At 42.0% G+C, this 20,298-nt stretch overlaps 2 protein-coding genes across 2 annotated transcripts in view; both read left to right on the forward strand.

Moving 5' to 3' along the window:
* Nucleotides 1–2,530: 2,530 nt before the first annotated feature.
* Nucleotides 2,531–16,696, forward strand: ccr7 (chemokine (C-C motif) receptor 7). Its single transcript, XM_063217156.1, has 9 exons — nucleotides 2,531–2,769; nucleotides 7,728–7,774; nucleotides 8,923–8,991; nucleotides 9,702–9,749; nucleotides 9,907–10,113; nucleotides 12,122–12,314; nucleotides 13,167–13,267; nucleotides 13,628–13,747; nucleotides 14,539–16,696. Exons 1-9 carry the CDS (start codon nucleotides 2,766–2,768, stop codon nucleotides 15,019–15,021), a joined length of 1,272 nt encoding a protein of 423 aa, XP_063073226.1. The 5' UTR covers nucleotides 2,531–2,765; the 3' UTR covers nucleotides 15,022–16,696.
* A 3,370-nt stretch (nucleotides 16,697–20,066) lies between these two features.
* LOC134450721 (tensin-4-like) overlaps nucleotides 20,067–20,298 on the forward strand; it is a 29,937-nt gene continuing 29,705 nt past the window's right edge. The window contains exon 1 of the mRNA XM_063200671.1: nucleotides 20,067–20,140. The gene's annotated coding sequence lies outside the window, so the exon portion shown is untranslated. The remainder of the gene's footprint in view (nucleotides 20,141–20,298) is intronic.

Below are 20,298 nucleotides of genomic sequence, written 5' to 3' on the forward strand. Positions count from 1 at the left end.
AATTTATAGGAAATGAGTTTTATTGTCTCCAATGTATTTTGTTTCATTTCTAAATAAATGTAGACTACAGATGGAGAGAACAATGATATGATTTCAAAGGGTAAAATTATTTACTTAACCATGAGATCGTAGGCCTATGCCTCATTGTGAAGCTACTATAGTACCAATGGCATTTATTTTTTCTCTCTTGAAAAAATCTGCCCCCTGACCCTGGCACCGGCATCACTGCTATAGATGTTGGTTAATGCCCAACAGGTTGCTGCCATTGTGCAACGTATGCGCCTAAGCACCAGTACACCTCCAGTCAGTGATAGGCCTATTACTTTAACAATATTTCAATAACACAGTTGCAGTAACCAATTCATATGAAATACAATGATTTTCTGGACGTTCCGGGACAGTTGTGAAAAAGTTAACTTTAATCCCTGTTTAGAGAGAAGAAGAATGTGAGAGAGAAAAAAAGTGAGAAACGTGAAAACATTGAGATGTCAGATAGATTGCTGCACTTCACCCTAAAATTGATTAGAATGCAGGAAATTGCATCTAAAAAACACAAAATATTCTGGGGGAGGACAACCAGACCCCCAACCCACTCAATTTAGCGAGTGACCCACAATGGTTCCTAAAGTGGCTGTGGTGGTGAGCCCCCTGGTGCTGCCTCATACCAAAATGTTCTAGAAAAAACCCTGATTATTATTATTTTATTATTATTTATTTATTTATTTTATTATTATTTATGCTTGAAGTTTTAGTAGGCTATCTGTAGTTTTCCTCCCCTTTTTTTTCGGGTATTGTTTTCTGCCGCCCCAGATGAGCCAACTGCCCACCCACACATGGCATTCTGGGCACGGCTCTGTGCCCTGGGCAGGGTTTTTACTTCTGAATGGGATTTTTGACACCTCTCCTTACTCAGAGCAAAGCCCCTGGAGATATGGAGAAGAGGTACAGAGGCCTGACTCAAGGGCACTTCTGCAATGGATGAGGATGTAGGAGAACTGTTGGTATTTTACAACTCCCACCACGAACACACACACACGCACGCACACACGCACACACGCACAAACCACAGTCTGTCTATTACAATGATACACGCACTGTCTATTACAATGATACACACACGCACGGCACGCAAGCCACAGTCTGTCTATTACAATGATACACGCACTGTCTATTACAATGATTTGAACCTGTAACCTGTGACATTATATTATCAGTCACAACAGCTGTACAGTACATGTAGCTCTCACGCAGACCCTCCTGCATTTTTCGCCCAACTTTGTGAAATAATCATCTGCGTGAGAACCAGGTTACTGTACATGACCCACTGCTCTGAGATCCAGAGCTGGGGATTTATTCAGTGGTTTATTGATGATATACTGTATTATGTTGAAAATATCCCCATGTTGTTCTCATTAAAGCTGGGGATTTATTCAGTGGTTTATTGATGATATACTGTATTATGTTGAAAATATCCCATGTTCTTCTCATTAAATGTCAGGGACACATCGTGCCAGCTTTAAAAAACAACAGACAAAATGGTTGAAAAACAACAAAAAAGGTCAATTTCAAAAGGTCAGTTACCCAGAATTGGGTTACAGGTGTGGTGTATATTCAGGGAAAACATTCATTGTGATTCATGTCATGCCACCACACCAGCTCTGGGTATGACACAGATCCCTCTCGTTTCTGGCTTCTTTTTTTTTTTTTTGGTGGCATGTGACTCTCACACATTGAAGTTTCATGAGTTGAAAAGAGAGAGAGAGAGAGAGACAGAGACAGAGACAGAGACAGAGAGAGAGAGAGAGAGAGAGAGAGAGAGAGAGAGAGAGAGAGAGAGAGAGAGAGAGAGAGAGAGAGAGAGAGAGAGAGAGAGAGAGACAGAGAGACAGAGAAACACAAACACACACACAGACTGAGAAACGCTGATAATTCCCCCCTCCTCAACATCTCAATCTGAGAACATAAACAGACAAACCCATACACAGAACATGTTTCTGTTGCTCTCAAAAGTTCCCTCAAGTTTCTGAACTCAGCATAACACTACTACCAAGGAAGCTGTAGGAGAAATGAGTGTGTGTGTGTGTGTGTGTGTGTGTGTGTGTGTGTGTGTGTGTGTGTGTGTGTGTGTGTGTGTGTGTGTGTGTGTGTGTGTGTGCGTGTGCGTGTGTGCGTGTGTGTGTCTGTGTCTGTGTGTGTGTGTGTGTGTGTGTGTGTGTGTGTGTGTGTGAGTACGCGCGTGCATGCGTGCGTGTGTGTGCATCTGCTGTGCATATTTGTGTATTTCTGTCTGTACATATTTGTACAGTATGTGTGGGGATGGTACACATCCATTGTGCTTGTGTACAGTGTTTGCGCCGGAGTATTCCTGTGCATTTGTGTACGAGTGAACGAGTGCACATGCGTGTGTGTGTGAGCATATGGCAGGGGGAGTGGTAGGGGGGGGGGAGGGAGAGAGAGAGAGAGGCCTCCTGTCATCCTGTCAGAGTCCCCTTCCTCTTTGAACTCACTCACTCACCTCACCTCACTCGAGACAGACAAGACAACGCAAGGCACGTCAGGCGTCAGGAGGACCGCTCGCACGCTGTTTCCACTCCACTAGCTGCTGAGGCGACCGCATCCTCCCCCAACAGGTGCTACGTACTCTGCTCACCTCCCTCACCGGACGGACGGCTGCATCCTCTGCACGGAACAACACACAAGGTGCCCCGTCTCTCTACTACAGTAGGCAACAGACATCACCTGAAGGCACCCTGACGACGGTTACCATGGGTGAGTTCAGTGAAGTGCTCTGCTTTGTTATGGGTGTACTTTTTTTTCCAGTCAAAAGTATTTTTAGGGGCTTTTATGCACCTAACTACTTGTGTATTGTGACACTGTCATAGAAAGTAATGCATATAGTCTTTGCATCTTTAGATTCCCAGTTACTGGTAATCACAGTTTTTTTTTGCAGAGTTGCACTTTTTTGCACTGTTTTCACTGTTTTTGCAGTGGACTACTGTATATGTACTGTTACAATAGTATTCATCTTCAGAGTGGTGATTGGTTATCATTGTTTTTGCAGTGGGCATGCTGTTACAATCTTCCATTAACTAGGATGTACTGTAGGCCAGTGGTGTAGTCTAGAACGCGGGTATACGGAGTATACCCACTTCTACATTTCAGGGATTTCAGTATACCCACTTAAAATGTATTGATCCATTGTTTTGAATGGCACAAATATATACAGTATACCCACTTCAAAAAAATCTCAAATATACAGTATACCCACCATAAAAAAGTAGACTACACCACTGCTGTAGGCCTATCTTCAGACTACTGCAGTTGGCCAGCTGGCACAACAGAAACTTCTGGAACTTCTGGTTCTAGTTTTTGTGATGTGCTGGTGGTTGTGCATGAACTAGTTCCTATTTACACCTGAACTATGACTAAAAACAAGGTCTTTTATCCTGTGGGGTAAAATCTGAACATTAACAGCAACACATTTATGAGAAAAGGACTTTAACTTGAGATTATTTGACTATAAAGAATTTGATGAACACACATTAAAATATATTTATGAGGTTGACACTCTTATCAATATTTTGAAAATCTTGGCAATATAGTAGGCCTACTTTAGTTGTGATCCATGACAGTCATGCAAGGGTACAGTTCAAGCAATAATGGACAGAGTATGGGGAGGTGTTTCAAAATACAAGCACAAAAACACTCACTCAGATTAAATCTTTGAATGCATACCATTTTTTCCCCTAGTGAGAGTTGAATTGTGAATACGTAAGTGTGAATTTGCGTTAAGTATGAATTTGCACCAGCTTGGTGAGAGGCAACACATGTGTACAATCCACCCTATACAAAATGAGCTCTGCACACATTTCAAGACACATTGTAGTGGTATGGCCTATATATAGCTGTTTGTGCGCATGAAAAAGCAAAGCTTCACTACAGCGATTTCTTTGATAAGCGCTGTGGTTAAGTGTATTTGAGCAGTGTAGTGTCACTGTTGGGCGAGGAGAAGGGCAGGGGGTGCAAACGGAAGGACAGATGGCAACTTGAATTAATGCAAACGTGTGTGTGTGTGTGTGTGTGTGAGAGAGAGACCATGTGTGTATGTATATTTTGTGTTGTTTGTGCATGCACATGTGTGGGAGTGCATGTTTTTTGTGAATACATCTTTGATCTTTGAAGTGTTTCCACTCTTGTTGTTTACCCTCTGTAGTATCTCTTGGAAACATTCAATATCAAAGTCCAAACCCGTTCCTGTGCACAACTCCTGCATCAGGTGTAAGTTGTGAGGCAGGGGAATACTGGCACTTGCAATCAGGGCTATAAATTAACTTTTGTCATCTCTAAACAATTTGGCTAGTAGATGTTAAATATTACTAGCCGCACATCACTCACCATCAGTCAAAGTGGTTAGTAGGCCTAAGTCATTTTTTCAACCAGCCAAACTGAATTTTCACCAGCATTTGGCTGGTTGGCTGGTGTTAATTCAGAGCCCTGCTTGCAATTGAGGCCATGTCTTCCCCTCTGGATCAAACACGGTGTCTTGTAAAAATGAGCTACATGTCGAGCTGAGGTACCAAGCCATTGCAATGTGCTACAGTAGCGCCCCCTAGAGGTTAGGAAGTAGGGTTTTGGATTTGCGCTTAGGCTATGTCGATGTCATTTGGTCTTCCCTCAAAGCCATTGCAACATGCTAGCGTCCCTAGAGGTTAGGACAAAAGTTTTGGATTTGTGCTGTCTTTCTTTGGGTTTCAGTAAACGCACACCGTTTGAGGTGCGTACGGCAGACAATTAGACTCAACTTGAAAAAGAATGCTCAAGATGACCCTGATGAAGGCGGAAGCCGAAACGTTGGTCCTATTAAATGTAACTGCATGAAGTTCTGAGTGTGCGACGACCATTCTTTTTCAAGTTAGATTTGCTCTCTGTCATTTGGTCTTCCTCTTCTACTAAGCCATTGTAACCTGATACAATATCGACCATAGACATAAGGATAAGGGTTTTGAGTTTACGTTTGGGTTATACCAGTGATTCTCAAAGTGTGGTCCAGGGACCACTGGTGGTCCGTGACAGAGCTCAGGTGGTCCGCAATGGGATTTCTACTATTCCAAGACAGACTACCAGTAGGCTATATTTGTGACCTTATTACAAAGCTAAACATAGCAGAAGTCAAATTAGCACCCGTCAACTGTCAATTCAGTTGACAGGTGGTCCCTGAACATGTTTGGGGGGCACAAAGTGGTCCTCGGTCTGAAAAAGTTTGAGGAACACTGGGTTATACTAATAGGCTGGCTCAAACAGGGTGTCTTGTAAAAAATTGCTATGTGTTAAACTGAGCTACCAAGCCATTGTAACGTGCTTGGCCTATATCGGCATAGACGTTAGGATAAGGGTTCTGTATTTGCGCGTGGGCTATGGAGGTATACCAGCAGGCTGTTAGTGTAGCCCAGATACTGTAGCATGTTACAATGGCTTGAAGGGAAGACCAAATGACAGACATAGCCCAATTGGAAATCCAAAACCCTTGTCCTAACCTCTAGGGACGCTACTGTAGCACGTTGCAATGTCTTGGTAGGAGGTTAAGACCAGATGACATAGCCTAGCCCTAGACATTGAGGAGCACGCTTTATCTTCAAAATGCGTCGCACCAACACGCTGAATGCAAGCGTGCGATAGGCCTACATACGCTAAAGCATGATGACAGCCTGCCCATGTAGACTAGAACGCTCTCTGAGAGTGCGGGCCTCCTGTAAAGGCAGCCTGGTCATTTCACCCTCATGAGTCCGGATGATAATCTAGATCACGACCAAAATCTGATTCACTTATTTCTTTCCGCACTCTCCATCAGTCCTAAAACTAACAGAAAACCATTCATGACTCTTTCATTATGCTGCTAACAGACATACAGATAGACAAACTGACTGACACAGTGTGGATGTGAATGCAGTCCACAAACGCAAAGCTCACAAACTGGGCTACATACTGTAAAGGTTATTCATAGCCTATTCGCTTAATGACAGTTCACAGTAACTGCTTTCACAGTCTAGTCAGAACAAACAAAAAAATTAGGACGGCTGTGATGTCCTAAAGATATGCACTCTCAGTGAACTAATGGTTTGTGGTAACCTATTTATTTATTCCAGGAAGCCATTCTCATCCACCAGCAAAAGCCACAAAATCATCTCATTGACTTATCAGCCATTTGGCCAAATAGACTGACACCGCTATAGGCCCTTTTATGAGGAATACATTTGGGTCAAATTTAAAAAAAAAAAAAACTTTGATAGACTGATGGGTTGTACATCCTGTTTGTGAACTGCATACCCATTACATTATACTGTCTTGTGTGTGGTCACACACCAGGGTTGAAAGAAGACCGGTGAGCACAGGTGCATAGCACTGGTGTAAAATTTGTAGTGGGTGTGCAGTTGATTTTAGTATTTTGAATGATAGTATGATCTATGAGAAACCAGCTCTTTTCTTCATGAAAATTGTGCTCCAAAGCCAAAGCCAAAGCTGAACGTTCTTAAATTGCAATACCTCACATGTCCACTGGGAGACAGCTGCAGAAATGAGCAACTTGTCATGTATCTACTTGCCACACATGTGTGTATGAGAATGAGAGAGAGAGAGAGAGAGAGAGAGAGAGAGAGAGAGAGAGAGAGAGAGAGAGAGAGAGAGAGAGAGAGAGAGAGAGAGAGAGAGAGAGAGATTGGAAGTAATGGGAACACAAGATATTTTCAATGTGGCAAAACTACACAGACTGTTTTTGTAACACAGCATATATGACTGATAACATGCAATGCATTGTAATATTCATTTGTTAAGGATTGCAAGTGTGAATGCAAAGCTATATTTGTAAACATGAAATGCCTTGAGGAAGCACTTCTGCCAATTTCAATATGCTGTTGTATTGCTCACACTACCCTTGACTTGTCAGTACCCTGTGATGCTGCATTTTTCGGCTCAGCTCTTTCCGAGATCTGAGCTATTCTAATGGGGGCAGACTTTGTTTACATTAGAAACCTTATCAACATAAGCCTACTCCAAATATTATCCCAAAAGGTATCGCTGTTTGATTGTTGTCTGCTGATGTTGCATAACCTTTTGGATGTTATTGGGAATAAATAAAGATTTTTTTTGTCTTAATGTAAACAAACTTTGCCCCCATTACAATGACCAGGATCTCAGAAAAGGCTGAAGAAGAAGAAAAAAAATCTCAAGTACTGACAAGACCAGGGTATAAACATTACAACTGCATGTCAAAATCGGCAGAAATTATCCTTTAACCTCAAGCTTAGCATTGTATGCATCATGTACATACAAAAGGCTTTTTTGTTAATAAAAAACTCTGTGTGTGTGTGTGTGTGTGTGTGTGTGTGTGTGTGTGTGTGTGTGTGTGTGTGTGTGTGTGTGTGTGTGTGTGTGTGTGTGTGTGTGTGTGTGTGTGTGTGTGTGTGTGTGTGTGTGTGCACAGTACACGTGCATGTATGGAAGGATACTCAAATACAGATAAAGATTTCAAAACTAAAACAGAAACGAAAAGCAAAAAGGGTGTCTGTGTCTGGAATTGATCCTTCAACCGAATGACTCACACAGGTGCCAAAATTAAATGTACTATTCCCTGGAACTTTGGTAGAATATTACAGAATATCAAATGTACTATTCCCTGGAACTTTGGTAGAATATATCACAACCGTTCTCATCATTTGTCTCTTTTTCTGCAGTCAAAGCATTTGGACTCCTCCTTGGTGTCTGGGCCTGCCAGCTCATGGTAAGTGACAATACAACCTTTGTGGTATATTGGTTCATTTCTTTTGAACTTGCTTTGTGCTGTTGAGTATCGTTTACAGTCTGCTCTGTAAATCAAGGTAAAGTCATGCATACTCTTCCCACTGGTGCTTGAATTCCTTGGAAAAGAAGGACACCCACACCCCCCTCCCACTCAGTCTACCAAGCAGAGATTCTTTAAGTATATAGAGATATGCCAACATAATAGGTTTCTATGGGCACCTAACATGACCAGGTTCCGGTCTGCCTAAAGGGCCGTGTCATAATGCTCCTAGCATTGAATAGAACAGTCCTCAGGTCTGCCTAGGTCTGCCTAAAGGGGGATTTCCCCCCCAATAATAGAACCCGGAAACAATGGGCCAATGGAACCTCTCTCTCTCTACTCTCTCTGTACCAAGTGTCCCACAGTGGTTCTCAAAGTGGGGGCCGTGTCCCCCTTCCAATGTGGTGACCCCCTAGCGCTCCCTCATAGTACCAAAAGTTTCTTGAAAGAGCCTCTTGTCTCTTCTTGGTGCTGGAAAACTGAAAATGTGATGCTTGGGGGTGCTTGAAAAGTGCTTGAATTTGTTCATGAAAAAGAAACCCTGTGCATTGCACACAATGAAATTGCAGTTATGCCTTACCCGTGCAAGGGGGCAGCCCCCAGTGGCACCCAAATGGAGCAGTGCGGCGGGACGCGTATGTAAGTTTTTTTAAAAAAGGTCCTGCTTTGCCTTGCCACTATGATGTGGGAATGAAGCCCTAAGGCAGGGATGTCAAACTCAGGCCCGCAGAGCCATTTTATTCATTTCATAAGTGTATTACAGTTGGCCCTCATACACCATTCATGTATAGCGTAACATGACTTGAACATGAAATTTGCTCTGTCACAGGATGTGCAGACACATTCTAACTAACAAATATGATGGGAAAGAGTGTATGTGAAATTTAACTGTATGAAGTGCATGCTCAATTTCAGTTTTTAAAATAATTGTTGAGTTCGGCCCGCGACTTTGTTCCAGATTTTTTTTTTTTTGGCCCTCAGTCAATTTGAGTTAGGCACCCCTGCCCTAAGGTGATAGGCATTGAAGTCCTGAGGTGTTATGCATTGAAGTTTCACTAACATGCCACTGTGGTTCTGTCTTACCCCAGGTGTGTGTCGCCATGGGAAACACCACAGAGGTGTCAATGACTGTCCGGGGACAGGATGCAGATGTGTCTGTAAGTTTCACCGTACAGTAGTGTGTGTGTGTGTGTGTGTGTGTGTGTGTGTGTGTGTGTGTGTGTGTGTGTGTGTGTGTGTGTGTGTGTGTGTGTGTGTGTGTGTGTGTGCGTGCGTGCGTGCGTGCGTGCGTGCGTGCGTGTGTGTGTGGTGGCGGTGGGTTGTTTGTGGTGTACTGCAGCTGTATCATACCTGGACACATGGACCATGGGGACCCAGGTTCGAATCCAGTCTGAGTCACTTCTAAACCCTACCCCACCCTTTCTACCCCTGAATTTCCTGTCACTCTATTTCACCGTCCTGTGTGAAGTAAAGACACATTATGCCTAAAAAATATGTTCCACTATATTCAAGAATGTTTCAATCATTTCAGTAATTCAGCTCCAAAGTCAACGAAAAAAAAAAACAGTGTTGTCAGCTTGTCACTTCTTGATGCTATTAAAAAAGTGATTATATACTGTAATAGGCCTATAACTATAGTGAGAGGAAAAAGAAAAAAAGGACATATATATACAGTATAAGACAAAACCAAGCAAAAAAACTACATTTCAATGGGAATTCAAACTTATTAGTACAAGGATCAATCCCATTTCCTACATTTTAAAACCAACGCTATGTAGGCCTAGTTGTCATCTTCAGTTACTCAACAGAGATATTTTTGAAAAATTCAATGCTTAACATGTGATGCAATGTACTCTTTTCTTATAAGGTCTCCACACCACAGCCGATGACCACAAAGGGATTGGCAACAGTGCATGTAAGAGACAACATACTGTACTGCATCTTTGATCACCAAAGAAATAATGCATGCATATCATTCAATTCAATTCAACTGAAAATGCTTTCAAATATGACCTAAGTGAAAATGACCTCTCACCTATTCTTCTTTGTCTTCCTTTCTCCTGCTACTAAAGCTCACCACATCGGAGGAGAGTAAAAAAGGCGCCACGGAGGACACGGGCCCCACGGAGGACTACTCAACGGAGTACTCCGAGCCGACGTATGAATATGACACGGACGACGCCTTCTGCAGCACGGAGCGCGTGCGTCAGTTCCGCGCCTGGTTCATGCCCGCTGTCTTCTCCATCATCTGTTTCGTGGCCATCGTGGGCAACGCCCTGGTCAGTGCAGCGAGCAGATACCTCAAACAACCTTTCACTTGGTGATACACAGTATGAATGTATTAATTACAATCATGTGCCATATTTTCCAAATGACTTAGTCATCTGTCCAATTCAGCCAGGTTGTTGGCTCGTTGAATGATCATCCGGTTGAATTGGACTGGTAAAACAAGGTTATTTGGAATCAGGGCTGTAACGAGACATTTTCATATACCGGGGTCAAATTCTGTGTGCTGTGCTGCATACTGTACATTTAGAATGGGTCGAGTTTATGTTCATTAATCACTGCCTTGAGGATAAATGGGGGTGGTGCTTACAGACTGAATTCATCATTGTTGATCATATATCGACTGTAGATACATTTTACATTTCTGAAAAAAATACAGAGGACATGACCTCGGTGTCCTCAATGGTAGTTACAGCCATGTTTGGAATATGTGGTAGTAGACTGTCACTAATGAATCCAATTTGACCATCACTGGTGGTACAAGCACCACATTTGGTTCATAGGTGCTTGTAACACCAAGTGAAAGATTCTTATGGAATGTTCGCTCTAATAAAACGAGCAAGAAGTCAAGAATGTGTGCGGTAGACTTCTTTCCTTTGAAGAGTTCTTATGGAATATTGACGTAGCCCCATAATGCACCATCAGAGGCACGCTGTATTCATTGAAAGGTTCATTACCATAGTACTACCAGAGATTCTTTAAGTATGTAGAGATATGCCAATGTAATAGGTTGCTTTGGGCACCTAACATGACCAGGTTCCGGTCTGCCTAAAGGGGCGTGTCATAATACTCCTAGCATTGAATAGAACAGTCCTTAGGTCTGCCTAAAGGTGGATTTCCCCCCCTCCCCCTTGCAATAATAGAACCCGGAAACAATGGGCCAATGGAACCTCTCTCTCTCTACTCTCTCTGGTACTACTACACTACTGTGACATAACACTGGGCTTTTACGACCTTGTCATTGCCATTTTGGTAACAGCAAATTTATAAGGCTGTGTTTTAACGGGTTAATCTGCCTCACTAGGTCATACTCAGCAGATACCTCAAACAACGTTTCACTTGGTGACACAAGTGCCAAATTTGGTTCATGTGTGCTTTTATCTAGCCTGGTTCTCACCGACGGTGCGTGTGTGTCGCTCCGGAGCCCCCTGCTGGAACGGAGCTACACACACTACCATCTGGTAGCGCTGCCATTAACATGCTCTTCTCGAGTAGAAATTAAACTGAGCATTTATTGCTTAAATATCAACGGCAGCTCGCATTGATGAGTCACAGGACAGAATCTAGACTATATTGACTCTGTAGAGATGAACAGAAAACGTTGTTGGGGGAATTTGTTGGTGATGAGTTGCAATAAAGACTCGAGAAGAGCATGTTGACGGCAGTGCTACAAGACGGTAGTTTGTGTACACAAGCGCGCCGTCAGTGAGAACTAGGCTAGCTAGCTTTTATCCCCAAGGGAAAGATTCGTATGGAATATTTGCCTTAGTCTGCCTCACTAGGTGATCCTCACCTACATCTACTTCAGTCGGCTGAAGACCATGACGGACATCTATAGATTTTTTATTGAGATACCTCAAACAAGCTTTCACTTGGTGACACAAGCGCTAAATTTGGTTGGTGCTTATATCACCAAGGGAAAGATTCTTATGATAATAATAATACATTTTATTTAAAGCGCCTGTCAAGATACCCAAGGTCACTTTACATTAAAACGTGTGTAATATTTGCCTTAATCCTTCTCACTAGGTGATCCTCACCTACATCTACTTCAGTCGGCTGAAGACCATGACGGACATCTATAGATTTTTTTATTGAGATACCTCAAACAAGCTTTCACTTGGTGACACAAGCGCTAAATTTGGTTCAGAGGTGCTTATATCACCAAGGGAAAGATTCTTATGATAATAATAATACATTTTATTTAAAGCACCTGTCAAGATACCCAAGGTCACTTTACATTAAAACTTGTGTAATATTTCCCTTAATCTACCTCACTAGGTGATCCTCACCTACATCTACTTCAGTCGGCTGAAGACCATGACGGACATCTACCTGCTGAGCCTGGGCGTGGCCGACCTACTCTTCGCCATCACCCTCCCGTTCTGGGCCACCAGCTTCACCCCGCCCTGGGTGCTGGGCTCCTTCGTCTGCAAGGCCACCTACACGGTGTACCGGATCACCTTCCTGAGCGGTATGTTTTTCATGAATCCTTCATTTAGCCAGGATTGTCCCATTGGGACTGATGCCTCTTTTCCACTGGCGGTTTTCTGGTAGGCCTAACAGCTCGACAAAGTGCGATTCGGCCGCCACTTTTTGCTCTTCGATTGAGCTGTGTCGTGCCCAATCATAAAGCAAAAAGTGGCGGCCGAGTCGCGCTGCATCGAGCTGTAGGCCTACCAGAAACTTAGCAGTGGAAAAGAGGCACAAGGGTCTCTTCTTCCAGGGAGTCATGGTAATCATGGCAGCCTATATATAGTTTCAGATGCAGACAGACACATAAACATATAATAAGGAAAATAAACTTACAAAAAAACACATCAAGAGGACAGATAAACTTAAAACATAGTATCAGATAAAAGTTATATGGTGTTTGTTTAGAAACAACGGCATTCCTCTGTGTGTACAATATTAATTGCCCTGCTTAAAGTCTCCAATGAAGGCAGAGAGTCCATTGATAACACTTTATAATAAATTCTGCTTATAAAGCATTAATAACACTCAGTAAATAATGAACAAATGATGAAGAAAGCATTAACAAATGTTTGTAAATGACTTTTAAATGTCATGTTAATATTTTATATTCATCAAACGTTTACAAATTGTTTGTAAATGACTAATAATGCTCTGTTAAAAGATTTGTGAAATCACAAACATATTATTTATAGATATTTTATAAAGTATGAACATAATGTAGCTAATATTAAAAACATTTGGTTAATGTCTTGTCCATCATTAGTTAATTGATTACTATGTCTTTATAAGCAGCCATTAATATACAGTGTTACCAGTCCATTCACTGTATATTTTGCACCTCATTCCATAGGCATGTTCCTGCTGACCTGCATCAGCGTGGACCGCTACTTCGCCATCACCAAAGCCGTGTCCGCCCACCGCTGCCGCTCCAAGGCCATCTACATCAGCAAGGTTGGTGTGAAGGATTTTTGATGAATCTGTTTTTTTGTTGTGTTGTTGGGAACAGAGTGAACCCATTTTAGCCTGGAGCGACATATTCGCTGCATTCAGGCTTTTGGGATTTTTTTTTTTATGAACAGTGTGGGTATGTTAAAGCTGAATGAAAACATTCCAATGCAAAATGAGGGTCCTAGCTTTTAAATACAACATATTTCATGTTTTTATGTGCTTCGGAGGCAGATATTTTGGTTAATAGGCAGAGGGCACCTTTTCCCAAAAAGGGCTTGGGCTAAAATTTGTTAATTCCTCTTGCATGTTTGAAATAAATAAAATCAAATTGAATTGAATTATTTTTTGATTGACGTCTGCTAGGTGTCCAGCGTGGTGATCTGGGCCCTGGCAGTGCTCTTCTCCATCCCTGAGATGGTCTTCACCGAAGTCAGCACAAACAACACCTGCGAGCTCTACTACAACCAGACGGACCAGCTGAAGGTCTGTTTTCTTACCGTTTCTGAAATTTGATGATGTGCCGTTCAATGATTTTATTTTTATATTTCCCTCTGATTTTCTATATTTTTTATACTATACTATATGTACAGTATGTTTGCTGTTGTTGCTTTGTATATGCATGTTTATGCATAGTAGTATATCCATGTTTGCTACATGTTGCTTGTTTGGGGTTTGAGTCTGGCCTGAGTCATGTCCCTACCTGGCACCATCTCTCTCCCACTAGTGTCCTGTCTCCATCTTCATTGTTCAAGCCAAATAAATGCTTTTTTAAAAGGTGCTCTCTGTAGGCATTACAACTAAGCGGCTCATTGAAACTGTTCTGCCTATTGACAAATTCTGTGTTTTCATGAATATTTTCAAAGTTATAAATTAATATTTATTAGTATGACCAAAGTACAGAAAGCTTCGCAGCTAAAAATGTCAATTTCTGGACATTCAAAATGGAATATATGGAAGAAGATCCATCTTTAATCATGTATGAAAAAAGCAATAGCCCTGGTCATAATGACTGTTTAGAATTCACTTTACATACCGTATTCAGATTTGTATCAACTGCTAGCACTCCGCAATGAAAAACATTCTCACAGCGAGTTTATTTGAACAGCATTTTTTTCATTACGGTGAAGATTTTGAGACAGGCATGCCACGTGCACTGCGCAAACAACGCCATCCTACCTTGTGCCCCTTTAAAAATATCTGCTAAATGTGATAAACATGCAATCCAAAGTTATTAACGTTACTATTCTTCTTATTATTACTATTGTTATTTCTAGGTGGGCCTGCAGGTGGCGCAGATGATCCTGGGCTTCGCCCTGCCGACCCTGGTCATGGTCTTCTGCTACTCCAGCATCGTGAAGACCCTGACCTTGGCCAGGAGCTTCGAGAAGAACAAAGCCATCAAGGTCATCTTCGCAGTGGTCTCCGTCTTCCTGGTCAGCCAGATCCCCTACAACGTGGTGCTCATCCTAGACACGGTGTACATCGCCAAGGGCGGCACGGACAACTGCACCTACGAGCGGGCCCGGTTTTACATGATGGACGTCACCAGGGCCCTGGCCTTCATGCGCTGCTGCGTCAACCCGTTCCTGTACGCATTCATCGGGGTGAAGTTCCGCCACGACCTGCTCAAGCTCCTCAAGGACTTTGGCTGCATGAGCCAGAGGCAATTCTTCCGCCTCAGCTCCCTCTCTGGGAAGCGCTACTCCACCGCCGGGGGCGTCACGGAAACGGAGACCACCACCTCCTTCTCACCGTAGCCGTAGCTTCTTTGTGCACATGGGATTGCTGTGTTGATTCTTCTCGCTGTTTGCTGAAAAATCTAAACTAAATCATAACAACATTGGTGTGACATTGCCAAGAGTTTCAAGTTTTCAGATTAGGGCCATTACCAACAATCATATAATAGAGCCCCTACATCAAGCCTTCGTTTGTGGCTGATTCTTCTGTATAGCCTCTTCTTCACCATAAAGTAACTGCCGTCTGTCTCTAAATAACTGCTGTCTGTATAGAGATCTCGATCAACCTTTATGGTCTGGCTTTGTGGTTGGAGAGTTGGTCTTGGGAATCGCAGGGGGATAAGTTTGAATCCCATATCAGTTGGAAAGTTGTGATCTAGAGACCACCACATCCATCTCACCTTAAATATCTTCTGTGTCCTTGTCATCTCAATAGCTGCGCTCTGATTCTGAAGTTATGGCCTTATGCTGATGGAGTTGAGCTTTTGGGAATGGAATAGGGTTGGCAGGTTCAAATCCCTGTACAAAGAACATGGGTGGGTCGCTAAGCGCCCTCAACCATGGCGGACCCACACATTGCTACGGTAACTCTCTGCCTTTCAAGACTCCTACATACATATAATGCAATGCAATGCATTCTATATTTGTGGTTAGATCATGCACCAGCTTTACAGTGCATCATCCCAAATCATCAATTTCTGACTACATTTCACCAGACTACAATTTTTGACGTCTAAGCTATGCCCTTTGAGTAAAAATGTGACATGCGTCTCAAAGCCACCCCCTTGTGGCAGCATAACTTAAAAAAGACGGTTAGGGTTAGGGAAAGGTCTAGGTTAAGGCCATAGTCAACATGCGACGTGACAGGTTTACCCTTGATGTCATTGCTGTCTGGTCTAAGGTAGTCAGAAATTGAGTCGGGATGCGACTGTTGGTGCCACAGCCAGAGGAGCAGCATTTCTGGCCTGTGTGACCCCCTTTGCCATAAAAGTGTCCTTTAGCAGGTGAGAGCCAATGTAAAATGGATTGTAAATGTTCTCTCTCACTGCCTGGTGGGGAACCGATTGTAAAAGGCATTGTAAAAGGTTATTTCTCCCTGTCTGGCGGGAAAACATAGCAGTCATTACTAGGAACGACAGCTGTACAGCACGGTAGTGTTCATAGGGAAGTACCTACCTAGTGTGTGTATGTATGTGTGTATGTGTGTGTCTGTCTGTCTTAATAGAAAATAACAAATGAAAGGGAAAAAGAGTCTTACAGCTCATGTATGGTTTACGATGTCGCATTTGAGTCTGTTGTTATCAATGTTTTCTGCACTTATGTATGAGTTATATCATTTTTTTAACATTATTTTAATGCTTATCACTGTATATAGTGTATACGTGTATGACAACTATATTCTGTTTGTAACATGTCGGCTTCTACTGCACAATATTACCACCACCCACATCCCAGACATGGGTCAAGCAATCTCTGCAATGTTGACGATATTCTTATGTTTGTATCCTGTTTTGCGTCTATACACGTAAAGCCCTTTTTTAACAGGATTGTTATGACCCGCAGATGGTTTTATATGTGTGTTTTAGATAATGCTCTTTTTCTCGTCATTCATTGTGTGTATTGTAATATATTATGCAAATGATCTGTGGCTTTGGTAATATAGACGTTTGGAAAAAATAAAGCTTTTGCCTTTGAACCTTTTGTTATTGACTGTGGTTTGTTTGTCTTTGACAATGGCTTTGACATTGGATGAAAGACAGTCTCTGAACTTCGGCAGCAGCAACCGATGAGTGTATAGGTCTACAATTTCTGGCAAGACCAGTCATCTCAAATGGCCTCCCTAAGGGCATGTTAGGTCACAAAAGAGTGTGTTCATGACCACTCTCTCCTCTCACGCACACACACCCATGACTACCAGCTCCTTCACAGTCCGCCCGACCGTCTGGTGTGTGTAACCCTGTACTATTTGCGAAAGTTGATTAAGCACAAAGTGTTAAACTTCACTCTCAAAGTCTTGCTGTCTCACTGAACACTTTGAATTCAACACACGTTGAATAGTGCATCTGGTGAATATTTCCTAGTCTAGACACCAACACGGCCAGATGTAATGTGTAGTCTAGTATATCATTTATCAGTTTTTCAAATTTGGTTTTTATTTTCCAAAAGCATACAACAATATCATAGGACGTTTAATAGGAAAAAGTCCCATCCTCTCATCTCTTACCCACAACAAATCATACATTATTTATAATTCTTTAAAATGATGATTTCACTGTATATGTTGGGATCTCTGGATGTTTTTGAACATGACGGATTAGAGTGAAATGAAAGACAAATCAACACATGGTTGCCATAGCGATGAGGAACTTTTGATTTCACACTGGTCATCAACTTGGTGTATTTCCATAGAAACTGCAGTTTGTTTCCTGCTTCAAACACACACACACACACACACGCACGCACGCACGCACACACACACACACACACACACACACACACACGAGAAAGTGGTTGCTATGTTGTTCCTCATAAGCTCATTGCTCTAAACAAGAATGAATTTCTGTCCAAGTAAATGTAACTGATGCATGGCGAACAAATTATTAACCCTGTTAATCTGTTACTTAAGGCTCTCTGAAATGTCATAGCAATGTTGTTATGATGTAGTTTTTTCAGCAAATAGTGAATAGGCCTGCCGGTGACCCCATCTGCGCTACCATTAGGCTACCAAGAGGCTACCATTAGGCCTACTAACAATGCTGCTGTAATGCAGACCATTTATGTAGTTTACTTTTACTAGGTGTAATAATGTTGTAATGGTTTTTTTTGGAAACACTTTATTTTAATGGTTAAATATTACACTACATTAGTTACAGTGTAATAACCAGCATAGCAATATTTAATACCATGTAATACCAGTGTAATACCATGTACCAACCAACCCTAACCCTAACCCTAACCTATCTCTAACCCACAGTGAACAACACGTTTTGCCCAGTGCGTCATCAGATTCTAAAAAGAGCGAACCAGATGACACACTGTTTTTACCTTACTTTCACTATACCTTATAACAGAGCTGGGTAAAATTCAGGCCCGGGGGCCACATGCGGCCCGCTGAGCCATTTCATGTGGTCCCCACAGGCTTTACAAGAAAGACACATTTCAAATACACAAATTCTTACGGTCTCTCAGCATTGTTAAAATGGCTACCTAAAACAGAGCGAAAATGTTGCGAACAAGATTAACCTAGTACATAGGCTACATCTCAATACCGTACATTTAATTAAAATGTGCACAAATGGCATAGCTGACTAGTTAGTCAACGTACACCATTTCTTATTATTGACACGGGCAAGTTGCCTGTAAAATCTTGCCCTTCGGTCAATACTTTAAACCCAATGTGGCCCATGGGCCAAAAGAATTGTCCATGCCTTTATAAGGGTTAGGGTTAGATGCAGTGTAAGTACAGTATAGGCCTACATAATATTACAAGTAATACATGTAGTAGACACTCTAAAAATGAAACCACAATTTAAAGTGTTACTCTTATCTGTCTTTAGACTAGATCAAGCAGGCCAGATCTGATGAACTATAATTGTGTCACTCTCAGCAGTAATAGCAAGAACAGTCATGTCTATATCTCAATCCCAAGAACTCACACCTCTCTTCCCCTATCACCTCCAACTCCCTGTTATATAATATGATATTTAAGGCAAAACTTAACACGCTGACAGGAAGAGAAGGGAATGGAAGGGAAGAACATTTGTATACAATATTAGACACGTTTTTTTTTTAAAAGATGTGTTTTTGGTCTTTTAGACTTTATTAAGGAAAGGACCGTACGAGAGGTAGACAGGAAGCGAATGGCGAGAGAGACGTGGAGGGGTCGGCAAAGGACCCGGGCTGGGAATCGAACCCGGGTCAGCCGCAGGCGAGTGCCCCACCACATGGCTACGGCAGGGCCAATATTAGACAAGTTTAACATGAGAAAGTCCCTTACCTTCACCCCTTAGGCTATACCCACAACAAACAGCAGAGCTGAATGTAAATTATTTACCACTTATAAAAATGTTGATTTCACTATGTTGTTATTTCACTTCTGAGATTAATATTTTTGGGACCTCTCAGGCCAGATGTGATTTATATGTAACTGTGTCTCTCCCAGCAGTAGCCTACTAAGAACACTTATGATGTACAGTATCTCTCAATTCCAAGAACTCACAACTCTCTTTCCTTTTTATCTCTTTGTAACCTGACTTGAGTCACCAATGACCACATTAAACTCTAAGAAGGAATGTGTCATTTTTTGACACATGCATTGTGTTAATGGGATTTTTTTTTTCAAAATATACTTATTTGTAGGGGCCTTTTATGCCTTGATTGACAGGACTGTATGAGATGCTGACAGGAAGTGAGTGGAAGAGAGAGATGGGGGAGGACTAGGAAATGACCCTGGCCTTACTCGAACCGGGGTCCCCATGGCCATGCAGGCTTTGCGCGTTGCGCCCCCCATGTTAATGTGAATGTGAGACAACATGTGTATTATCCAGTTAAAACACTGTGTCTGATACATTTTGTGTTAAAAATTGAATTAATTATTCTCATTTTGAATGTATTTCATATTTACAACGTAGCCAAATACTCATCACAAACCAGGAATGTGACTTGAATATGACTCAAAAACTGTTTATTTCAGTTTATTCATTAATTTCTTGTCATTACACTATAATTACCCCTTTTGTACACACACATGCCACATGTAACAATTGACACAAAATGTGTTGTCCCTGAGCACACACATTCAAATGTGTTGTCCCTGAGGAAGACACAATTTGTGTCATTGCTGACATAGTAGGGTACTTTTTAGAGTATGTTATCTAACTACGGGAAAGCTTAACAAGCTCACAGGAAGGGAAGGGAAGGCAAGGGAAGGGAAAGGAAGAAAAAAGTGGGTTGGGCCGGTCGTCGACTGTGCTGAGCCGAGTCAACCGCATGAGTGACGAGACAGAACGGGTGGGGTGGGGCCAACCCATAAAAAGAGAGCAGCGGCGAGAGTCTGACACTAGTATCTTGGATACAACTTTATTCAACAAGTCCACACAGAGGCCGCACTGCAAGAACGCAGAGAACAAGTTCACACCAGGTGAGAGAGGCTTTATTATATTACTAAATATTTTATCCCAATTGCCATGATGACATATGTGCTGTTAACTTCTATTTCACTGGCAGACAATGATTGTGAACTTGATTTAAAAATTGTAATAATATAAAGTATTTCATGTACCTGATGTTTTTATATTT

The sequence above is a fragment of the Engraulis encrasicolus genome, chromosome 1, assembly GCF_034702125.1.
Source record: "Engraulis encrasicolus isolate BLACKSEA-1 chromosome 1, IST_EnEncr_1.0, whole genome shotgun sequence".
NCBI classification, from domain to species: Eukaryota; Metazoa; Chordata; class Actinopteri; order Clupeiformes; family Engraulidae; genus Engraulis; species Engraulis encrasicolus.